Below are 23,353 nucleotides of genomic sequence, written 5' to 3' on the forward strand. Positions count from 1 at the left end.
GGCGTTACAGAGCAGGGCTCACTTGTGTTAAACCTAATGTCAACACATTGAGGAAAAGGGCCAATAAATGTATTTACGGGATCCTAAAATATTAAATTTAAAAAGGGGTTTGTTAAGTGATTTTGGAAGAAAATACCCTGTGATTTCATATTTCAGGTTTTGCTTTTAGTCTTATTTAAAAAACGGCGCCTTTGTTTTGGGGTCTGAGGAGCATTTGGCCGGTGGCAGTGACGTGCAGCTTCAATGTTCAGACTCTCTAACCTCTCGTGACTGCCAGGGTCACATGATGACATCACGCTTAGAGCCCCAGAGCGAACTCTGGCCCCTCCGCCGCCACCATCCGGGCAATCTATCGTGACCCCTGACGTATTTTTCAGAACGCAAACATCGAGGTGGGAAACAAAATGCTGCCGCAGCATTGTGTACATGCACGAGTCTATTTATCCAATATAGTTTCATTTTCAGAAGATACTCCTGTAATTTTTTTGGTCTCTATGGCAACTGTAGGGTCCATTGAAAGGAAAAGGATGGTGGATATTCCTCTAACTGAAATACACACTGACAACCACAAAACACAGGCAACGTGAGGCTTTTTACCTCAACCCACACACACACACACACACACACACACACACACACACACACACACACACACACACACACACACACACACACACACACACACACACACACACACACACACACACACACACACAGAATACTGAAGACGAGTGGGAACATTTAGACGTGCACACAAACATGCATGCTCCCATGTGAGCCCACACAGTCAACAACTGTAAACACAGAAGCTCCCACAACGATTCTGTGGAGACAAACTCTCCGTCTCAATCTTATCAGACTAAAATATACACAAATCATTTAGATTCAACACATTTTCCTGCAGATCTTATGTCTTTGTTTGCTTTTCTTCATCTAAACCTCATTATCCAATAAGGGATGATGTGTAATACCTGGATCCACCTCAACGATACCGTTAATGACCACACGCCTGCCTGCCTGCTCTGACCTTTGATCGTGTGATAGGTCCATGGCCCGGACGCCGGCGTCACAGCCCGGGTAGACGTAGAGCTGTTTGAAATCACAAGCCTGCCACACCTCCACCACGCCGTTGTCCCCGCCGGTCACCAGGTTGTGGCCGTCGCTGCTCAGGAGAATGGCCTAAAAGGAAAATGTCACAGAGAACACAAGCAGCAGTGAGGTGCAGTCACAGCTTCGTACAGATTCAAGATAAATGACTGTATGATTGGTTATTAATGATGTTTACCTTGATCCAGGTGATGGAAAGTAACTGATCCACAAACAGACTGTGGAGCATTAGTCCAATCGCTTTGTTTACTAAATCCTTTTTGAGAACATTGTACAACTTTGGCACATAATGTTATTCAATAGGAAAACATCAAACCAATCACTATATGTGCACTTTAGTCAGTGTCCGAATAAACAGGCAGTTTTCCTCTGTGTCAGTTAGCAGGATTACACAAAAACTACTGAACCGACTTCCAGGAAAGTCGGACATGACCCAAGGGAGGACCCGTTAGGTTCTGGAGCAGATCTGGACAAAGGGGCGGATCCAGGGCAAAAGCCTTGGTGGAGGCGTGGACTCCAAGATCCACATGTGACATGGAGTTTACTGGTGTCACAATGTGAGCTCACCCTGGTGGAATCGTTGACCTCCATCTGTGCCAGCAGTTTTCCATTGATGCTGAAGTTGCAGAAGCGGCCCCTCTCGTAGTAGATGATGCAGTGGCCCTCGCTGGACACCGAGATGAGCCGCGCGCGCTGATAGTGATCCGGCCCCTCCAGGGCCCGCAGCAGGTCCCCGGTGATGGTGTGGACCAGACACGGACCCTCTGCCAAACCGAAAACACATTCAAACATAGAGTGAGGACGTCCAGTAGTAATGTAGAAATTAAAATGTCGGATAAAATATTCCTTCCATTATTTTATGGGGCACTGCTTTTATTTTATTCTCCCTGCCCCTTTATGTAACTGCTCTTAAAGACACACTGACCTTTGGCTCCGCTGATGACCAGGCCCAGCTCTGCACAGACGGACACACACACAACTTCCTGGTCATGACCCGTCAGGACCGCTCGTGGAGCTGGGTAGTCGGCTAAAAGACGACAGATACAAAACATCCTTAAATAAATGACTTGGTTTAATATATTTTCTGCACCTGAAAGCTTTTTTTATACCATTTTAAACGCTGCATTTCATTTGTTTAAACCACCAAACCCTCATTAGGCAATAAAATCATATGGACACAAGCAGGGTGATTGTGACACACATCTGCCAGCAGGGAGGTCCCCTTGAATTGTCATGTAAATGCGGGGATGCCCAGTCGCGGCAGCCTGAGCCACTTGATTTCATCGCGTGTGTCACATGATTGATGACGGCCCGGGGAGAGGTTAGTGAGGGGCGGTACGCGACACCTGGAGCCGACCTCCAGTACTGCCAGAACGAGCATGTCAAGTAGGAAAGCGTGGGGGGGGGGTTCTGAAATGCTGTTGGTGCTCTGGTCACGACTAGTAACGCTTCGTCCTTTTCCCCCCCAAACACCGCAGGGAGAGTTACTTCTCTTTTCATCAATCAATCAATCGACAGCAGCATTTTAAGGGGAGAGTTGAACCCAATAAATTAGTTTGTTCTGTTTTTAACCACAAACATAGATACAGAGATGAATATAATAATGAAATAGTGAAAATAATGCTTTTTTGTGTGTATAAAACACTGTTAATTGTGTGGGTCGTTAGCATATCGATCACCTTTCAGCCCAATAGTAACAAACACTTAATGGAAACTGAAGCAGTGGATTAACATTATGTTCCTGTTGGTGTCCACAAGTTTCCTCAAGTTCACCCAATTCAGTGAAAGTTTCTCTCTCCTCCTCCAAGACTGTAATGTCCTAATGGATGATGTGGACATGTGTCCGACTTGTCTCCTCCTCTATTATTCCCTCTCGCCCCCATCATCTCCTCCTCCGGCTCGGCGCCTCGCCTCTGCAGCTGCAGCAGGTCCAGTCAGCGAGCCGGGCTGTGATCGATGCAGCTCGGTCCCTCAGAGACCAGGACCTGAGCAGTGCTGTCAGTCCCACAGCCCGCTGCTGAGGGGGGCTGAATAGGACAAGTGTCAGAAAAAGCCTCCTGGGAGAAAAAGGGACCTCGTGCAGCTCACCTACCCGACAAAGGATTCAATCACCCCTGCACCGCGTACCCCCCACCCGCTCTGAGCCCTGGGGACGAGCAGGATTCAGCCACCACAATTACCCGCTGCAAATATCCCCTGGCACCGGTGTGATGGGCCGAGTGTGAGAGGCAGGGCCATGATTGAGCTGGAAGTTATTTTAATTATTATACATTTAAGACACGTGCAGCCTTTTGGGGCACGGGTGAAATCAATTTCTTGGGCACAGCGCGTCTGCGGGACGAGGGAGGAACAATCCGGCAGACGGCTGCTGCATATTCACACAACCTTCATCCGGCCTTATAGAAAATATAACAGGCATGAAATCACCAGAATGAGACTCCTGGAGAAGATTGTTCAATTAATAAGGCCGTAAAGCGTTTGCTTTGTGACATTAATGTGAGGGCAAGTGTGAAGATATAAAAATGGTGGGAGCAGCTTATCCCTGAGGGTCCGTGCACATAGCTGCCGTCTATATTTGAACATGACTGATATGAAGGAGATTTGAATAAAGCTGTGTCAAGCAGACACAATGTTTTCTTTCTGAGTCATTCTCCTGTTCCTTCACAGCTACACCCCCACGTCCCTGGCGCTGTGCAGCACATTGGATTCTTCCATCGTTACATATTGATGAGATATTGATAAGAGACGATTTGATCCAGTGCACAACACATCCTGTCTTTTGTTTTTAAAGATGAGGTGATGTACCTTCCCTCCCCTTTTGTCCGCTGAAGATGCATCGTAAGCCCCGGCAGTGTGAATACCAGGGGAATTCGGTTTCCTGCTGCAGAAAACACAAGTGCGATTGCCCCTTGCTAATTGGAGGCAACCATGCCGAAATTCTTAATTAACTGTCGGAGCCTCGGTGAAGTTAATTAGAGAACACTCGCAACTAATCTGCAGCTCCTAAAATCTGTGACAATTGGAAACACAAGATCTTCTCGCACACACTCGCTTTGTTATCGTCACCCAGAAATAAATTAAAAATAACACACTCTCATCTTCCTCATCTTTAGTTTTTTTTCGCTTCACACCATATATGGGGCTCCTTGCTTCTACAGCGCTCTTCACGTGTTCCTGACCCTGACGGATTGTTTTGAACACAGACAATCAGTGAGAATCAGCGACTTAAGTGAGAGGAGCAGCACAGATCTCACACTGGGGTCAAGCATTTTAAAAAGGCAAGACATCAAGAGTCCTCTTCTTCAATGTTGGATCTGCACCTAATTACACACACTCATAAATATCAGTCCCTTACAAATGCTGGACTTTTTTTCCATCAAGATCCATTAATTATTCTCTGAGAAATAAAGGAAATTGTTGAAAAACTTTAAAGAAAGACACATTTTTTTTGTCCTGGGTCCACCCCCTGATCTGGATCTGCACCAAAATGTAATTTTTAATCTTTCTTGGGTGATGCCCCCCCCCCCTCCACAAAGTTTCATGGAAATTGGTTAAGTAGGTTTTGCATAATTCTGCTCACAAACAAACAACCAGAAATCAGATAAATTACCTCCCTGGTGGAAGTAATAATATAAAACAGCCATAGAACAGATAAGTTATCATCTGATTTCTTGGGTAGAATTTCATTTTCCAGGCTTAAATAAAGATTTTTGTTTCCAATACTGTAAAAAAATAAAGAAAAACTAAAATATTATGCTTTGCTAATGATTCCTGTTACTATGTTTACAGGGTAGTACATGTGCTACTGTATACATTCTGTGTGTGTGTGTGTGTGTGTGTGTGTGTGTGTGTGTGCATGCTAACTTACTGTTACTGGGGTTATCACCGATAATATGGTGCCGCCCGCTCCAGTACCACAGCAGCAGGGTCGCGTCCCTGGACCCAGAGACGATGTAGCAGTCTCCTCCGATGTAAGACTCGGACCTGGCCAGACACGTCACCACATCCCAGTGGCCAAAGACTATCTGGGTCAACTTCCCTAAAGAAGACACGGGTACATACACCATTTTAGTTTGCGTAAAAAATGTTGGTAATAAGCTGAAATACAAAAAAACGACTGTAGGTAGTGTTTTCAGAACCTGCTGACAGCAGTAAAGGGAATATTATATAATTTGGTGAATACATATTTTCATTTGAAACCAGTGGTTCCCAGTCTTATTGGCTTGTGGCTTCTTAAAATTAAACAATGTCTACTTGAGTGAGTTCAACCCACTAGAGGGTTTTTTCCGACTCAATTTGTTTCATTTGAAGGATTATTAAAAAAAAAAGGCCCAAAGAGGTCAAGTGAAGTTAAATGAGAGAAAAACAAACAAATATTAAGAAAAAAAAGCTTATCCTTGTGATCCCCCTCATTTATTTAAGTTTCCTCAGGGTCAGTCCTCAAGTTGGAATCAATGAAATGAGCAAATATATAGATATTGTCAGCAGTAACTTCTACTGTACTATAGTATAGTCATCCTTTTTTCGTGCAAGGCTTGTCAGCAGTGACAATACAGTATTATTCCCACCATAGCACTCAGCCATCCACACATCAGCGCACTCCTCTATAGGAAATAGAGTTTACACTGTAACCTACCTGTCTCGGAGGAGTACACACGAAAGCTCTTGTCCCAGAAGCCACACACCAGGATGTAACGGTTGTCAGCTGTCACCACAAAACAGTGTGTGGTGATTTGGATGCTCTGGTCCACCAGGTCTGTGATCTGACGCTTGTTGCTTCCAGTACTGTTGGCTGTGGGGGGGGGGACGCACAGAACACGTGTCAATACCTGAGCAAAGTTATTTATTAAGCTAAGACAAAAAAGGGTCTGGTCTATTTTATTTTGTTAGTTTGATGTTGCAGTTTCAATCCAAACGGATGAAGCTTACTCACCAACCAGAGAATCCATCTCTATGGGTAAGTGATGGGCCTGCTCCAGAGAGTAGCCCGGTGCTCCTCGGAGACCTGGAGTCAAACAGAGATGCATCAGGAAATGTATCATTGGTGCTGTTTCTAACCTCAGCACACAGAATCACACAACCAAGTATTTACAACCAGTGTGGACCAGCTAAAATGTCCTCACAACGTAAAAATGTCCTCACAATGATGGTATTGAACCAAAAATGGCCTTCATGACTATAGACAGACAAGTACGTACACACACACACACACACACACACACACACACACACACACACACACACACACACACACACACACACACACACACACACACACACACACACACACAACCTAGTCTTTACCCTCAACAACCCTTTGAATTTGTGAGGACCAGCCAAAATGTCCTCACAACGTAAAAATGTCCTTACCGTTTTACAATGATGTTATTGAACAAAAATTGGGCCTCATGACTATAAAAGGACAAGTACACACACACACACACACACACACACACACACACACACACACACACACACACACACACACACACACACACACACACACACACACACACACACACACACACACACACACACACACCTGTTCCCTTTCTCAGAGACAACTACATTCATAATCTCTAACAGGAGATGGAAGTCCTGGAGGTCCATCAGAAAGATTTCCATCTGTCTTACAGGGTTTTTTTTTTGTTTCCTCCAAATTGTCAAACTGAATGGAGACATTTTATTCATGCGAGCGAGTTTCTGGAGCCAGTTTCGAAATAGCAACATGCCTGAAAACGTGGAGGCCTTATTATCTTCATTATTTTGAAAAGCCAAACCACATTTCCCTTTCCTCCGCGACAGGATGGCAAGGGCTCTGCAGCTGTGGTCATTAGTGTGGGAGCAGCCAGAGCAGCCACACAGTGCGGACGCTTTGGTCCTGAGCTCAGTGTGTTTCTATAGTGACAGATGGAGACGTGTGAGGAGAATGTGGTGCAGTTGCGGCCTAATTTCCTTGTAACCATTGCTTTGGCCCTCTGACCCTGAGGTGAGGCTGCTTCTCAGGGAGGGGCTCTGTGGGTAATGTTGTTCACACATGTCTGAGAAGGAACATGTGGAAACACTCGTGGTCGGTTTACCTGAGAGGTGCGAGCCTCTCGCATAGCTGCCTGGCTACAGCTCTATTAGGAGCAGTGAGCAGGGCTGTGTGCTTGGCCACTGCTGTGGGAGTTCTCAAGCACATATGTGTTTGTTTGAACATATCACCTGCCACGTTAATAGAGCTCCACTCACCAACGGTGTTGTGCCATCGGTTGACAGCAAAAAGGCGGCTGCAGGTGACGGTGACCACGGCGGGTACGATCAGATGGGGCAGGGTGTTGGCGGCCACGTGGGTCACCGGGGAATTGGACGGAAACTTCAGCACCATGATGACATCCTGCTGCATCTGGTCCTTGAACATGAGAGGACTCTGTGGAAGGAAACACTGTTGAGTAGATGAGAGAAAGAAGGGGAGCGTGGGGGAGGATGGAGGGATGTGTGATGGTGGGTAGAGGAGCAGAGGGTACGAGGAGAGAGGAAGAGGAAGAGGAGCAGGACGGTAAGGGATGGAGAAGATGAAAAGATGGCAGAAAAAGAATGGAAAGAGCTAATTAGTGAGGAGGTTGGAGGAAAAACTGGGATCAGACACAGAGGAGGGCTTCATGCACTGTAGCCTCAGGACTGTACAGTCAGACAAGGGGTTGGTCAAACAGGGGTGAGACATGAATGACTGGGATGGAGTAGGTTGTTCATATGAGACGGAGCATACATCAAACACATGTATCAGGGAGTAACATTTTTTTTTTTACTGCTTTCCATTCTGTAAATTTCTTCTGAAGCTTGAGCTACATGTGTAAAAATCAGTGGAGGAGACAGTGACTCTGACAATACTGGGAGAGAACCAGCTTCAACTCTCATCCTTAATACTGGAGGCTTTTGACAGAAGTGGATGAAAACATTCACATCTGTTGCAAAAAGTAGAAGATTGAACTAAAAGGTCTCGGAGGGATCTGCCTTACAAACTTTCTTGTAGGGAGAGAGAAACAGAGAGAAGCATGTGGGGATAATGAGGGCTGGGCTGGCTATTACATGGATTAGAGAGGGAAGAGCAGCTCACAGCAGAGAGAGGGAAGCTACCAGCAGGCCAGTAGGGAGCACTCTTCCCTTTACACCACGCCGCTAGCAGGCAGCAGCAGCTATAAAGCAGTGCAGACAACTGGCTCTGAAAATCGTGTTGTTATTTTTGCCAGTCTGACCTAAATGAGGTGAGACTTCTAAAATATTTATCCTCTCTTATAAAAGGAGCGGATTGAAGGAAATAGAGGTAAACAAGAAAATAAAGAATCTCCATCTCGAGACGATTCCTGCAAACTGCAGGCACGCGAACACCCTTCTCCGCACACACCTCTACCAGAGGTGCAGGGAATTTTTTTCCCAGTATGCCCATTGCTCTCACCAGGTGCATGGCGGAGCTGCGTGGAGGATGTGGCTCAATAAGCAACTGAGATGGCGTCTGTCCAAAGCTCTGGATCTGTGCCTCTGTGGCCTGCGGGAGAGAGAGAGAAGAGAGAGGGGAGAAGGAGAGAGAGAGAGAGAGAGAGGGAGAGAGTGAGAGAGCGGCTGTCACAATCAATATGCATCAAAGTGATGGGTCAATGCGTTACTTGACAATGCAAGCAAATCCTAACTCAGCCGTGCCACCGAGGAGGGGAGGCAAAGGGAAAAGGGTGCACTCCAAATCCGCCTTGGTTCTCCCCCTTTCCCCCTCAGCCTGCAGAGTCATCCAAGTGTTAGTATGGAAGAGACAAGCCTTTTCCTATTAACATGCTTCAGTTAACCATTCCCATTTCCAGACGCAGGGGCCCCCACTGCACAAACGTTAACCTGGAGTGACATCCAGCAAGGACTGCAGCAGGCCGCCCGCTTTTAGATGTTATTGTGCTTGAAACAAAAGCAAAAAGCATGTGTATGCACACACACACACACAAAAACACGAGATGCACAGAAACACACGAGCAGACTTTGTGGGTGCGGGGACCTTGATGCAGGTTGATTTATGGATTATAAACTATGAGTCTGGATGGATGAGACTGATGAAGAACCAAAACTGTACAAATCACACCTTGAGAACCAAACAACACAACCCCAGAGGAAATTGCTATTATTAGAAAATAACTTCCGTTTAAATAGACAAAAGATTTCCTTCTCTTCTAGTGAGAGATGAGGAAGAAGAAAAAAAAAACAAGCAGTAAGAGCTGCTGAGCTTGACTGAAAGTGGGGCACTCCACGGTGGGAGTGATTGATGTGACTGGAGCCACTTCCACCATCAGAGGGGAGCTTGTAGACGTCCGTCAATGCCACCGTGCACAATGGAACATACATCGCTCAGCCTTTCGCCCGCCCTGCCGACTGCCCGGGTGACTGGCCCTCATTTTCCTCCGCCTGTACACACCACTCACTATCAAAAGCACCCATTGGGTAGCACATGCCACAGTGAGCGATGTGACATGGGACGTTCGGAGGTGATGCTGGATCAGGACAGGCCACCTGCAAGCCAAACAGTTGCCCCCAATACCCCCCTCTGGTCGCTTCCCATCTCCCACACAGCACCAAAAAAGGCGTCCGTCCCTGTTTGTCGAGCGCTGTCGTCCGGAGAAGTGAAACTTTCATGCGAGTTGCTGAGCACATTTGGCAACAATTAAGTGTTACTCGGTATTTCTTTACAACACAGTCCGTCAAGTAACAAGCAACTGACATATGGCTATTTAAGGTTAGGTTCGGGGTGAGGGTCAAAATGTCGGTTCAAATAAAGAAATTTGATACAGAGATCATAAAGGCTGAGAGGGCCATGTGGAAAACATCACCGGGGTTCTTGTAATGAATCTATTACCCGGGGAAACTGCGCTGCTGCATGTCCCGATTTGGTCGTCTCAGACAACATCAGCGCCCCACAATTATTTCCATAAGTGTGAGGCGGAGGATTTGTCTGTGTGTTTGTTTGTGTTTGCGGGGGAGGGGGTCTGACTCGTTGAAGGTCAACTCAAGAGCATGTTCCTCCCCGAGATGATCAAAACACGTCAATATCTCTCAGGTGCCTCAACACTAATCCTCTCTGAGGTGTGTCAGAAACTTATCTCCATCTCAGTCTGCGATGGAGAGCACTTAACAGGCAGTTCATTAGTTTACGTCACTTCAGGCCCTGCTTTTTGGCTGATAAGTGACACTTATTGCCGAAGCCATCTGGTTGATCTCTCCTCCCAGCAACAACGGCCTTGCCTGGGTGAGCACCAAACATCCATCATAACACTGTCCGCCCGTCTGTCTCTCCGACTTTGTTCTCATCCGATCTTACCGAGAGCAAAAGGCTTCGGAGGTGAGTGGCTGCAGTTCTCTCTCTCCCCCTATCTGCTGTCTGCTTCCCAAACTGGTGACAGAGGCTCTGGGGAGAATGGTCGCCCAGCAGCATCCTCCAGTGCACTCATGCAATGCAGCAACAAAAAAACAGCTCTGTCAGACAGAATGCAGACACGGCCTTGCGCTGACCCGCTAAGCAGCGTGGGATCAGGCTGAGTCACGACACCTGAGCACAGGGTGGTGGCAACTACAAATATGAAGCTGCTCCACCTTCCACCTCTTGATGGATACCGCAGATTACGGACAGCAAATTGCTTTCATTAGGTACATCTGGCTTTCGAGTCGTGTAATCTGACTACAAAAACAATACAGGCACATTCACATACTGTACATGTAAACACACCAAGCAAACCATTTATATAATTGCTCAATTTTCTCGTGAAACTGCCCCTTCTTTACATGCCAGTGGGAATGTTAAGTTTAAGCTTATCTTGATTAATTTCAGTGCTTAAGTACAAATGAAGAATTGCCCCGAGGGTGTTTCCTGACTGACAGCTCAGCAGTCGACATGTGCACATACTACTGTACGTGGGAGGAGAAATGTCCTAAACAATGTGTCCACGGGTAAGTGACGGTCTCTAATGCAGCTCTCATCACACACAATGCAAACGGAATCCTTTATGATATGGGATACGTAAGAAGGTAGTTACGTATCTTTAGGGTCAAGCATTTAAACACTTCCCTTCATCCTGTCCCATCATCATGAGAATATCAAGGTGAAATCAATTTAAAGTGCGTCAACTGCTTTCAAAGCTCTTCATTGGAAAGGCACAGCACACCTCGCCATCTTTGTTCATTCAGGGGGACAGTGGCAGCTGAGGAGGAATAGAGTCCCGCTGATGAATAATTTGTCTGTTTACTTCTGAGTGGCACAGCAGGGCCTGATTCGAGGATTTGCTGTCATGTTTTTCCATAAGAGAAGGCTGTCAGGAGAGGCGTCACAGCGAAGGGCCGCTGTTCCGGCAGCGTGCCCAGTAGAGCTGTCACCGTGCCCCTCATCCAGAGGCCCAGTGGCGTGTCAGACGTGTCATCATTTCCATCTGACACGCGGACGGGAAATGATCTCGCACGACCTCTAATTTCTTGACATTTCAAAACGCGTTAATTGTTGTGACTAATGCCTGAATCGGCAGTTTCACCTGTCAGGCCCGTGAATGAATCAATATCCTGGACTCAATAGTCACATTTCAACAGAAGTTCATTGGGCCCTTTTCCAACGCTGCACCTCCAGTGACTCAGCCAGGCAGCTCGCACGCCGGTCGGTATGAGCTCAGCGAAGGGATGGGAATAATGGCACAATAAGTCCTGCAGGAAATCAGCTACCAAATCTGCATGCTGTTACTAGAGACCGTGCAGGAAAATAGTTGAACTTGAATCAAATAAGTTCCCATTAACGTTAGATAGAACCCAAGGACAAACACTGTACTTTTTAAGATTAAATATTAAAAAGGTTGTACTTTAGATTACGTGGGAGAAAAAGCGTCCGTCTGGAACGAGAAGCGTGATTGAGGACGTGAAGGCTCGTCTTAATTAGTGCTCGTCATATCAACATTACATCAGCTGCAATTAGCTGAGCCAACTTCTTCCTCCTGCACAAATACGTTCACGTGTCACAGTAGTGGCTGCGTCAACCGGGCACAATTAGGGAGCCTGAGTAGCAGGTTTCCTAATGTGCAACTAACTAACAGCGCTGTCATCTCTCAGGGTAACAGTCGGCAGGAAGACAGCTAAAAGCCCCCTCACACCCGATGCGAACCCCCCCCACACACACACACAAAATAAACAGGCAACATCTAAAATCGCTCCGAAAGTGATGAAAACCAAACCTCTCACAATATGGTTTGGCAATTAGATCAGCCAAATCTTCTGCAGGTGATTTGCATAGTGGTCACTTGATAAATAAAGGCGCCCCTGGAAGTGACAGTATATAAATGACTTGTTTTGCAGACAGCAGATGGTGGATATCACAGGGAGAGACGAGCTCGCCACAATGCACGCCAGCTGCTGCGGTCTCCGGTCCCCTTTTCCCCCGAACGCAATTAAGCTATTCACAAGTAGTGCGGGTCGCGCTGATAGATATTCAATTAATTTGTTAAGAACAAGAGGATTCACTCCCTCATCTATTGACTGATTGACCTGTGGCGATTGATCCAGGAGCTCCGTCAGATTCATTGATCTGATCGCAGTATATTACAGTCCACAGTACATACAAGGGAGGAGCGGAGAAACCCGACGTTAGGAAGATCGACGAATAACGTGGACAGATGTTGAGAGATTATCTGAGAGAGGGGAAATTCATAACGCAGGTCATCAGGAAACGACGGTAATCTGAAAGAAAACTTGATGAGTCAGCCGCTCTGCCAGTTTCTCTCACGGGTTACATCTGCCATGACACAATAATTGATTGACAGATGCATGTTATGAATGCTCCTGGAGCTCCAGCGCATGCCAGGACAAATAGAGACAGGAAGTTGTGCCTATGGTGAACACGGGTGGGGCGGAGGGGGTAGTTACCATGGTGATGTGCGTGAGAGAGTGTGTGTGTGTGTGAGTGTGTGTGTGAGTGCTGTACCTCTCTGAGCGAAGGGTCAGTGATACTGTCCAGGTTGACGGAGCCCTCGTAAGTCAGGTAGTGAAAGACGTTGAGGGCACGCACCGCCTCCGGGCCTCGCTGCTTGTAGCCGAAAATAAGGTCAATCCACTGATGCAGCTGACATGACACAAACTCGCTTTCCAGGGCCTGTCAGAGGTGTACAGGGCAATTAGAGGTGAGAGGCATACCAGCGGCGCACGGGAACATGAGCCAGAAGACACAACACAAATTGTACTCGCACACAACAGTGACCACAATAACACAACGACTACTTTAGCGCACACAGATGAGCGACCAGGACATTACATCGGCATCCAACATCACAATGCTAATTACACAGAGGCTATAAGAGACAATTCACTGTGCATTCAGTGAAATAAAGACAAGTTTTTAATTTGTTTTAAAGAAGGAACAAAAGCTACATTCTGTGTTGTTATCAGCTTAACTCAGGACATTTCTCCCATATCACATTTCTTTGTCTGTTGAAAAAGCCAAACAAGCTATTTTAGCATGGAGACAAAGAAACAGGGTTCAATACTAACAGGGATCCAATTTACTATAAAAACCATCTGCAGGGGCAACACTGATAAATGACCTGTGAGAGAGAAAAGAGAGACTAGATTTCTTGTGGGAGTGTTAGTGAGAGATATGTGATAAGGTTTCGGCCTGATGATTATTATAAATATACCTATGGAAGCTGTGCAGGGGGGGGGTTTGATGTATCGTTCCACAATACAGTACAATATAATTCCCTTGCATGCTAGTGGAAGGCTTTGCTGGAGGAATTTACACTCCTCCCCTCGCGTCAGGAATAACAGCCATTACCAACAAAGCCTGCTCGAGCACACAGAGGCAGAGTTTGCCACAGGGCATATCACTACAATTGAAAGTGGCACATGCAAAGATGGGAAGTGGGAGGACGAGGGAGAGAGGGAGAGAAAGAGGGAAGGAAAGAGAGGGAGAGTGAGAGAAAGAGAGAGGGGGAGGCAGGCGGAGAGAGGCACTGACAGAAATGAAATAATAGAGGAAGCAAGAGGATGGCCTAGCTAGGGAGCAGAACAAAGGAGACACAAAAAACGGGGGCAGATGACTGTGATTTTCTGGGCATGTGAACACGCTGGTCTGTGAGTGTAACAATGCAAAGCAACATCACACATGCATCCTTCAACAGAGAGGAAAATATCCACTGAAATCCTCTTTTTCAGTCATCCTCTTTCCTTGTTTTGGAGATGCGGACATGCCCCCTAACAACTCCCAGCCTCTCCCCGCTCTCTCTCCCCTTCTCACCCCCCCACCCTGCCAGTGTGCACGCCCCAACAGAGCTCGGCCAGGCAGCGTGGGTACAGCACGGGGAAAGGTCACCTCCGTAAGACCAGCCCAGCTCTGTCACTCCGGCTGAAAAGGTCAAGTGTGTTTCCCACAGCCTCTTTTATACGAGGTCCAAAAACACGGTCGGTCCCTAACCTCAGGATACAGAGCATGCATTGAACCTTGTGTCTTCCCAGCATCATTACCGATGATGGTCTTGCTGTTTAGGAGGAACCCACGCGTAAGGCTTTATTTACAAAGCGGGGAAAGACATTTTGAAGTGTAAATTTACTAATTTTGCTCAAAAAATACTTCTGCATTAACTTCAGTATGAGGCTATTTGAATGCAAACGAAACATAGATGGTATTCTGTGCCTGTAAACATGAGCACGTTGACTGGATTTGTTATATTGGACTTTTTTCCAACTTTAACAATCTAAATTTATTTAAAATGTCCAGGACGACACATGGAAAAGCCATTTATGACGCAGCTGCCCTCAGCCTTGTCCTTCAGTGACATCACACGGTCAGAGGTACAGTGTTGGTATTGAGCGGTTGCACTTTATGAGATGGATCATGAATAAGACAAGGAGACATGGGAAGGTTAGAAGCAAGAGGAGAAGTGGATTGAGTCACTACTTTGTGAGGGAAGTAGAAAAGTAAATAATTCAATAAAAAGGTAGATCACACTGTATTTACTGTATCATCCCCTCTAGTGGATAGTCAGGTTAGTATATATGGTCCATAAGTAACATGACATGAGTCCATTCATCCCTCCATCTATTATCTACACCACTTGTTCTTTGAGGGTCATGGGGGGGAGCTGGAGTCGATCCCAGCTGACACCGGTACACCCTGAACAGGTCGCCAGTGTGAAGGCCAGGGTACAGAGACAAATTCACACCTATGGACAATTTAGAGTCTCCAAATTTACGTAGCCCCAATCTCCATGTGTTTGAACTGTGCGAGGAAGTCGGAGCACCCGGAGAAAACATGGAAAACATGTGAACTTACCACAGATAAGCCCCAGTCAAGCAAAACAGCTGAATTTCCCTGGTGTGTGGATCAATAATGTTTTATCTTATCTTAACCTTCTTGCTCTGAGGCTATAGTGCTAACCACTGTATCACAGTGCCGCTTTGCAGAGTAGCACATGAAGAATATCTACTGAAGCAGCAATTAATCCTGATAAAATGATGAATGTTTGCATAGTTTAAGTTGCAGTTTTGCTGTTATTGAATTATTATCTGGATAAAATGTGTTTTAAAGAGACAAGCAGCAGAAAATTATCAAAAATTTGTTTTAATGCCCCGTAATAGATAATCAGGGCTTTCTTATATGATATTGTTATTTTTTTGTTGAGGTAAAATCCTATATATAGGTTATTGACGGGGGAAAAAAATGTATCACACAATGAGATTTGATGTTGGACCCATGCCTGACCCTCACCATCCTGTTTATCCTAACAAGGTCTTCAGGCTTCTTGGCCCAGGCTGGCAAGTCCACGTCACAGACCAGGCTCCTGTCCTCCCTCATTCCCAGGTGGTAGCCGTTGCTGTTGACAAACATCTCCGGGAGGTAGTAGAACTCAGGGATCAGCTCCTGCGTTTCAGAGGAAGAGAGATGCTTTAATATCACAGTTTTTACCCATAAATCGCCAAACAACTCGCCATGTATGTCTCGTGCGAGGACCGAGCCACAAAAAACAGAGACAAAACAGTTCTGGGGTCCCACTGAGATGAAGTGAGAATTCAAGGGGGAAGGTAACACAAACAAACCAAACCAGGCCACGAGGAGGCGGCGAGAGGTGCTAGTCCAGTTATTCCAGGCAGAGGTGTTAGGTGTGTTATATGAAAGTGGGACTGAGTTGGGTTTTCTCTCGCTGGTCTCTGGGCTCTCGTGATGGGGTCAGGACCTCACAGTGGAGGGGAAGTGGGTTCGGTGAGGGAGCCTCACCACATGAAAACCCTGGTGTGAGTTCATACACTGAAGAAGAGAGGAAATATTTACACTATTTCTACAGGATTTGAGTGTGATTTTTAACCCTTTAGTTACACAGCATGTATACTGGAGGCCATTTTACAAAGCATATTAGAGTCGAGTATAAGTCTTCTCCTCTTCCAGGCAACCGTTTCTAAGTCTACGTACATTTTTATGACTGGAGTTTACACTTTAATACTTTTATTAAATGTCTCACAACATATTTCTGCATTTGTTTTCCAGAAAAAACAACTTGGACAGGTGACTCTAAAATGTAGATCCTTGAAAGCAACAACATTGGGACAGATAATAACAAAGGAGATGATATTTAATGCTGAGCTATCTCAAAAAAAAGATTTAACTTTAATAGGGCACGGAAGTTAAATGGCGTCCTCCTAAAGTCAATCAATCCCTAAACTATAGCGTGCTACGAATAAGTAATGTGCTATTTTATTAAGAAAAGGTATTTGCCAAAAATAATTATGTATATTTCCTGTGATTTTCAAGTCTCCGCTCTGATCCATTATCCTCCTGATCATTTAGCTCAGGAAGGACGAGTGAGAGAAGCCTCTGCACAATGAGGCATGTGCACACCAGGAATGTTGGACCTTCGCTCATTAGAAAACATCCACACGAGACAAGTTGAACGTTGACGTCTGTCTCTTAGACCGAGATTATAAAAGGAGGGTGCAGGACAGTTTATTAACTCCTTGTTTTATGAATGCGGTGTTTGTCAGATTCAATGGTGGAATGGAGTTTTTGTATTGCCTATGGGATACATAACGTGCAGAGCTTTTAGGCCCCACGGTAAATCATGGCGGTTTGAGAGTGCGAGTTAGCATGACATGCTGCAGGCCCGTAACACTGCTGCTCTGCTGTTGGTCACATTTCACCCTTCGCACACGACAGGGAAGGGAGCGCAGCAGCCATTCCTCCCCGTTTCCCTGTCTCTCTCTCCCTCTCACACACACGCACATAAAACCACACTTTCCCTCCTCTTTTCGTTTGTAAACTTCCTGCCGTAACTCACCGCCAAGCCGTTAAACCTGCCAGCCCCGTTTTCAAGCCACCCTCCCATGGCAGCCATTAATTCTGCAACAGCATCGTAATGGGCTAACAAGTCAATCACACGAGCCTCCGTCGCTTTACACTGTGTCACCTTAATGACATGTTCGTCAGAATCTGTCACCGGCGTAGTGCTGCTGGACTCCTTCAGACAGCACGGTGGCAGTTTGTGTGTGTGTGTGTGTGTGTGTGTGTGGGACAGTACGTGTGCATGCACGTGTGCCCGGTACATTTTAAAAATAAAGCCTGCTTCTCTTTGCCCATCAGGTGGCTGTGCCAGCTTAACATCGCTGTGCCTGCACCACGAAAGTGAACGAGAGGTATATGGATGCACATTAATAATGGGGTGGTCGAGGAGGTGAAGCTCGGCCGGCGCGGGGTTGTTTCCATTTGACTTGCTCTTTTAGGAGGTCATCCCCATTAGGGGTTAAGCCGCCCTCGTTCTTGTCGTCATTACTGCTGGAGAAGTCCAGGGTTAATGAAGGAGAGACCCTGGTAAAAACAAGCTGCCTTTTAATCAGAGTCCCGATGGCGTGCACGGTGTACTGGGCCGTAGCTGACCTTCACCCCAGTCACTACATGGTGGCTGTGCATGGTGATTGTCTATATATTATATAATATAATAGGAGATATAAAAGAGATTATAACAAGACATACTCATGTAACGTATGTACTTATTGTAACAGCGCTGCTTCATAATTTACCAGTTTGCACCGTGAGTAAACCAAACAAGTGCTTGCATACCGTTTCCCTGCTTCTAATACATTATGAAGGACAGCTAGTAATCCACCATTGTCCTCCACAGCACAGCGCCTCTCCTAATAGATCGGTAGCCATCCTTTGTGTGTAAAAACAAATGCATGCAGACATACAAGTAGTTGAAAGTAGGCTGTATTTGTTAACAGGGTGGCGTTTGACTATTCAGCTCTTTGCCGGCTTGCAGCTTTCTGCCTCTGCCTCACATGGACTGTTGGCTGCTCCCCCAGATCCTGGCAAGTAAAAGCCCTGTCCCTACATAAAAGACTAAATTTTAAATAGCTTTTGTCATTAATGCTTTATTAATTGCCTGGGGCAACACTACCCAGTGCGGGGTGTGTTAGAAATGTGTGACACTTTGAGGTCAGTGTGTATTCCTGCTGCGTGTTATGCAGTGGGCAAAATGGAGGCGAATCAGCAGGGTTCAGCGTTTTCGGTGACTGCGCCGTGGATCTGCAGAGGGGAGGCTTTGTCTTTCTCTCAGACGCTGCTGCCTTTGTTCAGACTCATGAGTGTTTCCATGCACAGATGCAAAATCAGTCTCTGGAATAGTTTGTTTTTCCGGTGTGAGATAAATCAAGTGTGCATTTCTAAGTGCTTGGGGTATTTCCAGTGCACCGTGGCTCTGTGTGATTTGCTGTTTGCATGAGGCATTTATAATTAATGGGATATATTTTTGCAGTCCTGTTGAGCTACATTTGATGAGGAGGGGAGCAAAGCAAGTGAGAGGCTTGGTGCGGTTATACTCCCAATTATACCATGGTGCATAGTCGCAATATTTCTGACAGATAATGAACAACATACAGTACATATTGATATTTCTGATCATTCATCATCCAACACACACAAGTCCAGAACAACAGCCTGAAGGAAGTAACTGGCAAAGAAACAAATATAACATAATATAACACATTTACTGGTCTTCAGATCTAGACTTGTGCTTCCGTGGACTTGGCTTTGCTTTCCTTGTGAGTCTCACCTTCACGTCGGAGGTGTCCCTCTGACAGTTCCTCCAGGAGCGGGTAATGGCTGAAAAGGTGCGGTCAGGGTGGTCGAACTTGTTGTTATTGACACTGAGGGAAAATGTGGTGAAGGGCTCCTGCAGAGAAACAGAATGACACGTCACAAACCGTCTCCACCCAAAAATTTAAAGTCCTAAATGTTGTGTTCTCCGCCCCTTTTTGATTGAAGTAATCATAATCAACATAATGAAAATCTCGGTGTTGTTCTGACCCGACAGGATTACACACTTCGCTCATGTGAATAGTCGGAATAATCATCGTTATTTTATTGGTATTCTTTTGTGCGGCGGACTCTCAGTGGAGATCAGTCACTCTCTGTATCTAAGCCTGAGGGAGAATTAATTAGCGCTCTTCCTGAGTACAGTAAACCATAATGATAATTGGCTCGAATTTTTGGTTTTCTCAGCCCGGGATGGCGACCGATTGGTGCGGATGAATCACTCACCAGAGGAAGAAAGGGATTGTGCGAACAAACCCACAGAGGGCAATCTAACTGCTGTCAAGGGAGGTCCCTCAGTTCATCAGCCCCTTTCTACTAATGACGGGGGAGGAGGAGGAATACAGTAACTCCCCGGTAAAGTTCTTTCAAATTAATAAGCTGACGTCAAAATCAGATGAATACCAACTCAAAGATGCCGTGGAGGTTATAAGGGCTTATTTTGCGGAGAATAGATTGGAAGTACGCGTGGCTCCTTCCCTCTCTTGCAGAGTAAATGAGGACAGTGCTCAGTAACCTTGATGGACACGTCTCCGGCGCTCACTGGGTTGCCTGAAACACATAAACCTGTCACAGCAGCCTCTGTAAATCATTACCCAGCCACTCTTTATTTGGTTCACATATGCCGGCTTACTGGCCTGTGAAATGTGTTTTCTGAGCACCATTGGTCTAACTCGGGTCCAATCAAATTGAGACGTCGAGCTGCTTCCTGCGCAGAAGCCGACAGACCTCAAAGTAACAACATCATCAAGTCTGACAAGTGACAATCAACTAATGCAGAGTCAAAAATGAATAAAATCCGTCTGAGGATGTGGACTCGACTTCATTTCTATTCAGATGCTTGACTAACTCTGGGATTTTGAACACGGCACAATAATGGAGGCTGAAGGAGAGATTTTACTCACTATTCTGACAAGCCAGTGCAGGGCGGTGGCAGCGGTGGAGTAGTGGGAGTTGTAATGACAAGGTGGTGTCTGGTCGTCTTCCCACGTCTCGTAGCGTTCTGCGTAGAACGCAGCACGCTTCGGATTCAGAGCGCCAACAGGCTGGAAAGAAAATAAAGAAATAAAAGATTCAGTTCCTGCAGTGAAGTAATTTGTTATTATTCGCCTGCGCAAGTAAAATACACATTTCCTCTCAAATCAACCCCGAAGAAATTACACAAGTTTCCTCTTGTATGCTTTTGTAAAGTCATATACTTTGTGAAGCCAAGGAAAACTGATACGCACACATGGTTCTGCCATTTTGATGTTTTAACTAATTCTGCGAGCTTGACAGAATACAGAGCAGTGAGTGTGACCAGTTTACTGTATACAGAACCGAGTCTGATGAGTTTTACTGTAAACTGGGAAACTTTATAATTTATCACCATTTACCCACAAAACAGTTTCTGACATTCACCTTTTGGCTGAATGTTACAACTCTTCATAAAACATTGAATCGACTAATAACATAATAACAAAGCCAAAAGAGAAAACATATGAGTCTGAGTAATGACTAAAAACATGTATTAATAACTATCATTATCAACATATTACAGCAAACCACACAAACAGTGTACAATCAAAGTGACCACCTCTACTGCATGTGTCCTGGAGCCGTATGAACAGGAATAACACCTCCGTAGAATCTAGACTTCTATAAACTCATATCTGTGTTATTCTTTTTACCAATGCAACCAACCTGCAGGGACTGCAAATGAAAACAAGCATGCATGGATAAATCAGGCACATTTAAATGTTGGACTTTATTATGCATGTTAGTTCATGTGCATTTTCCCTTTAAATAAACATAAAATATAATATTACAGTGCACAAATATTTGGTGTGACCCACAGTTATTCAATGATCTTTTTAATTTTTTTACCAGATCGTTCAAACTCATTTGGCAGAGAAATGTATTTAAAACAATGAAGTACTTCTATGATGTAATCTGTAGTTGGGTGCATGGTGTCAGTTACCTGCCTTTCCGTTCCTCGTGTTAGCACAAGGTCTAGTAAAGCATAGCTGAGCAGACTAACAGAGATAAACTTAGTCTCAGCAGTTCCCCATTAGGCTTCATGCCGAGAGGCCAGCAGAGTGGCTGGGGGAGAGTTCAGGGCAGACAAGGAGCTTTACTCTGGGATTTGACTGTCAGACCCCATTATTCTCTCGAACCCTAAAAAGTTTCCTGCTGCGCCGTCTCCTGTCTGAAATTTACAGGGATACGTCGGCAGGGGTGAGCAGGACGGAGCACTGAGGATGGAAGGAGGAGATCTGAGTGTCTCCTGCTAAATGTTGGGGGTAATCCACGTGGATTAACCCCGGATGACCCGATTTACACCCAACGCACCCACCAAGCCAAACTTTACTTAGCCCTGCTACTCCCATCTGTGCCACTCTGTTACTGGATCCTCTTTATAGGGGTAACCAGGACCTACAGAATACAGAGTAATCTTCAGTTACCTTAGCATTTCCCTTTTATTAAAGTGTAGAAGGGAAAACAGTTTCCAAAAACGTAAAAACTAACCTTTAACTTTAAAAATCTCCAAAATGCCAACTCAGAGATGAGCTCAAGCCTGAAAATGTCAGAAATCGTATAAAACTTCATATTCGCTGCTCTGCATTTCTGCTGCCTAATTATCGCGAAGATATAAACAGAAAGAGAATCACATCATTGCTATATTTATTTGACAAGCATCCAATTATTTCTTAGTTAGGCCAAAGCTTGGTGGTTCATTATTCAGCCGCAGACTCCGTAATAATTTCAGCGTTGCTCTGACACCATCACTGGGCTTTTGCCCTTTGGCGGCTGTTTCATTTCCATGTGTTCTTAAGGCAACAAAATTACTCCCATTAAACATACGTTTAGTGGTGAATAAATTGCCTTCTCTGCCTTTTCAATCACCCCGTCCAATATAACAGCCTCGGAGGCATATTGGCAGTCAATATCAATATAGTCAGCGCGACTGAATCGGTTTCCGAGGGGGAAGGGAGACTGGTAATGTAATCAGTGGCAGCTTCGCTACCTGAGAGCTGCAGCTCACAGATCAGAAGAAATTAAATTAAAGCCCTCAATTCAAAATGGAAGCAACAAAGCCATTCAAACATTATTAAAAACTACACTGTTATTCTTTTGGCTGGTTGCAGTTTGTATGCAACACACACTCGCTTGGTCATTTTGACGATTAAGGTCATATCCATGTGTGGCACCGTGCACATGCCCTAAAGCTTTAAGTCAAAATTTAATGGGGCTAGTTTTTCGTTCTTCCCTAAAATTTAATGGCAGTCCACATCAGTGTTAGCACAATTGAATAGACTGAAAGAGAAGTTTATTGAGGCCTGCGCAGATTTACGACGTGATAATAGCCTTCCATGTGCCGTCTCGGGGCCCAGCTGGATCGGGGTGCAGGCCACGAGATGTCTCACACTCCGTAAAAACCGCTGCAAGTATACGACTGAGGCAGGTTAGAGAGCTATAAAAGCTGCATGCGACAGATACGGAATAGACAGCTACAGGTAATACTAATGAGCGTTAGAGAGGGATAAGTAAACAATTCACATACCAGCTATTATCACCGAAACTTACAAAATGGCAAATTGGAACGATTTTTGATTTACAGAGTATTTTAAGTGTTTTTCTTGCCTATATCAATATCAACTGGACCAGCAGAAGCTGAAAGACAAAGTGAGTCATGTTATTAAAGGCAACAGTGAGGGATATGAAAAATATAAATGTTCTTAAAGGGATAATATACGCTTTAAATTCAGTATAATCAAGCCTCTGTAACCCTGCTCTGCCTTTTCCTGAGACTAAACTAACCACAATCACGTCTAGAATGAATCACTGGGTTACAGGGACGGGATTCAAGACAAGTTTACTGACAAGTTATTTCCTTCTATTTGGTTCTACATAAATGAGGCTAAAGTG

At 45.4% G+C, this 23,353-nt stretch overlaps 1 protein-coding gene across 3 annotated transcripts in view; it reads right to left on the reverse strand.

Annotated features, from left to right (window-relative positions):
• LOC118106129 (neurobeachin) overlaps positions 1-23,353 on the reverse strand; it is a 180,653-nt gene that overhangs the window by 2,096 nt on the left and 155,204 nt on the right. For 2 of the 3 annotated variants that reach the window (XM_035154409.2, XM_047339621.1), the window contains exons 45-56: positions 20,350-20,490; positions 19,185-19,304; positions 15,854-16,006; positions 13,076-13,243; positions 8,546-8,635; positions 7,342-7,534; positions 6,041-6,112; positions 5,744-5,899; positions 4,976-5,146; positions 2,033-2,134; positions 1,675-1,871; positions 1,028-1,179 (exon numbers count right to left, since the gene is read on the reverse strand). In XM_035154409.2, coding sequence (XP_035010300.2) covers positions 1,028-1,179; positions 1,675-1,871; positions 2,033-2,134; positions 4,976-5,146; positions 5,744-5,899; positions 6,041-6,112; positions 7,342-7,534; positions 8,546-8,635; positions 13,076-13,243; positions 15,854-16,006; positions 19,185-19,304; positions 20,350-20,490 — 1,715 coding nt within the window. The remainder of the gene's footprint in view (positions 1-1,027; positions 1,180-1,674; positions 1,872-2,032; positions 2,135-4,975; positions 5,147-5,743; positions 5,900-6,040; positions 6,113-7,341; positions 7,535-8,545; positions 8,636-13,075; positions 13,244-15,853; positions 16,007-19,184; positions 19,305-20,349; positions 20,491-23,353) is intronic. The other variant, XM_035154408.2, reaches the window with a different exon arrangement.

The sequence above is a fragment of the Hippoglossus stenolepis genome, chromosome 4, assembly GCF_022539355.2.
Source record: "Hippoglossus stenolepis isolate QCI-W04-F060 chromosome 4, HSTE1.2, whole genome shotgun sequence".
NCBI classification, from domain to species: domain Eukaryota; kingdom Metazoa; phylum Chordata; class Actinopteri; order Pleuronectiformes; family Pleuronectidae; genus Hippoglossus; species Hippoglossus stenolepis.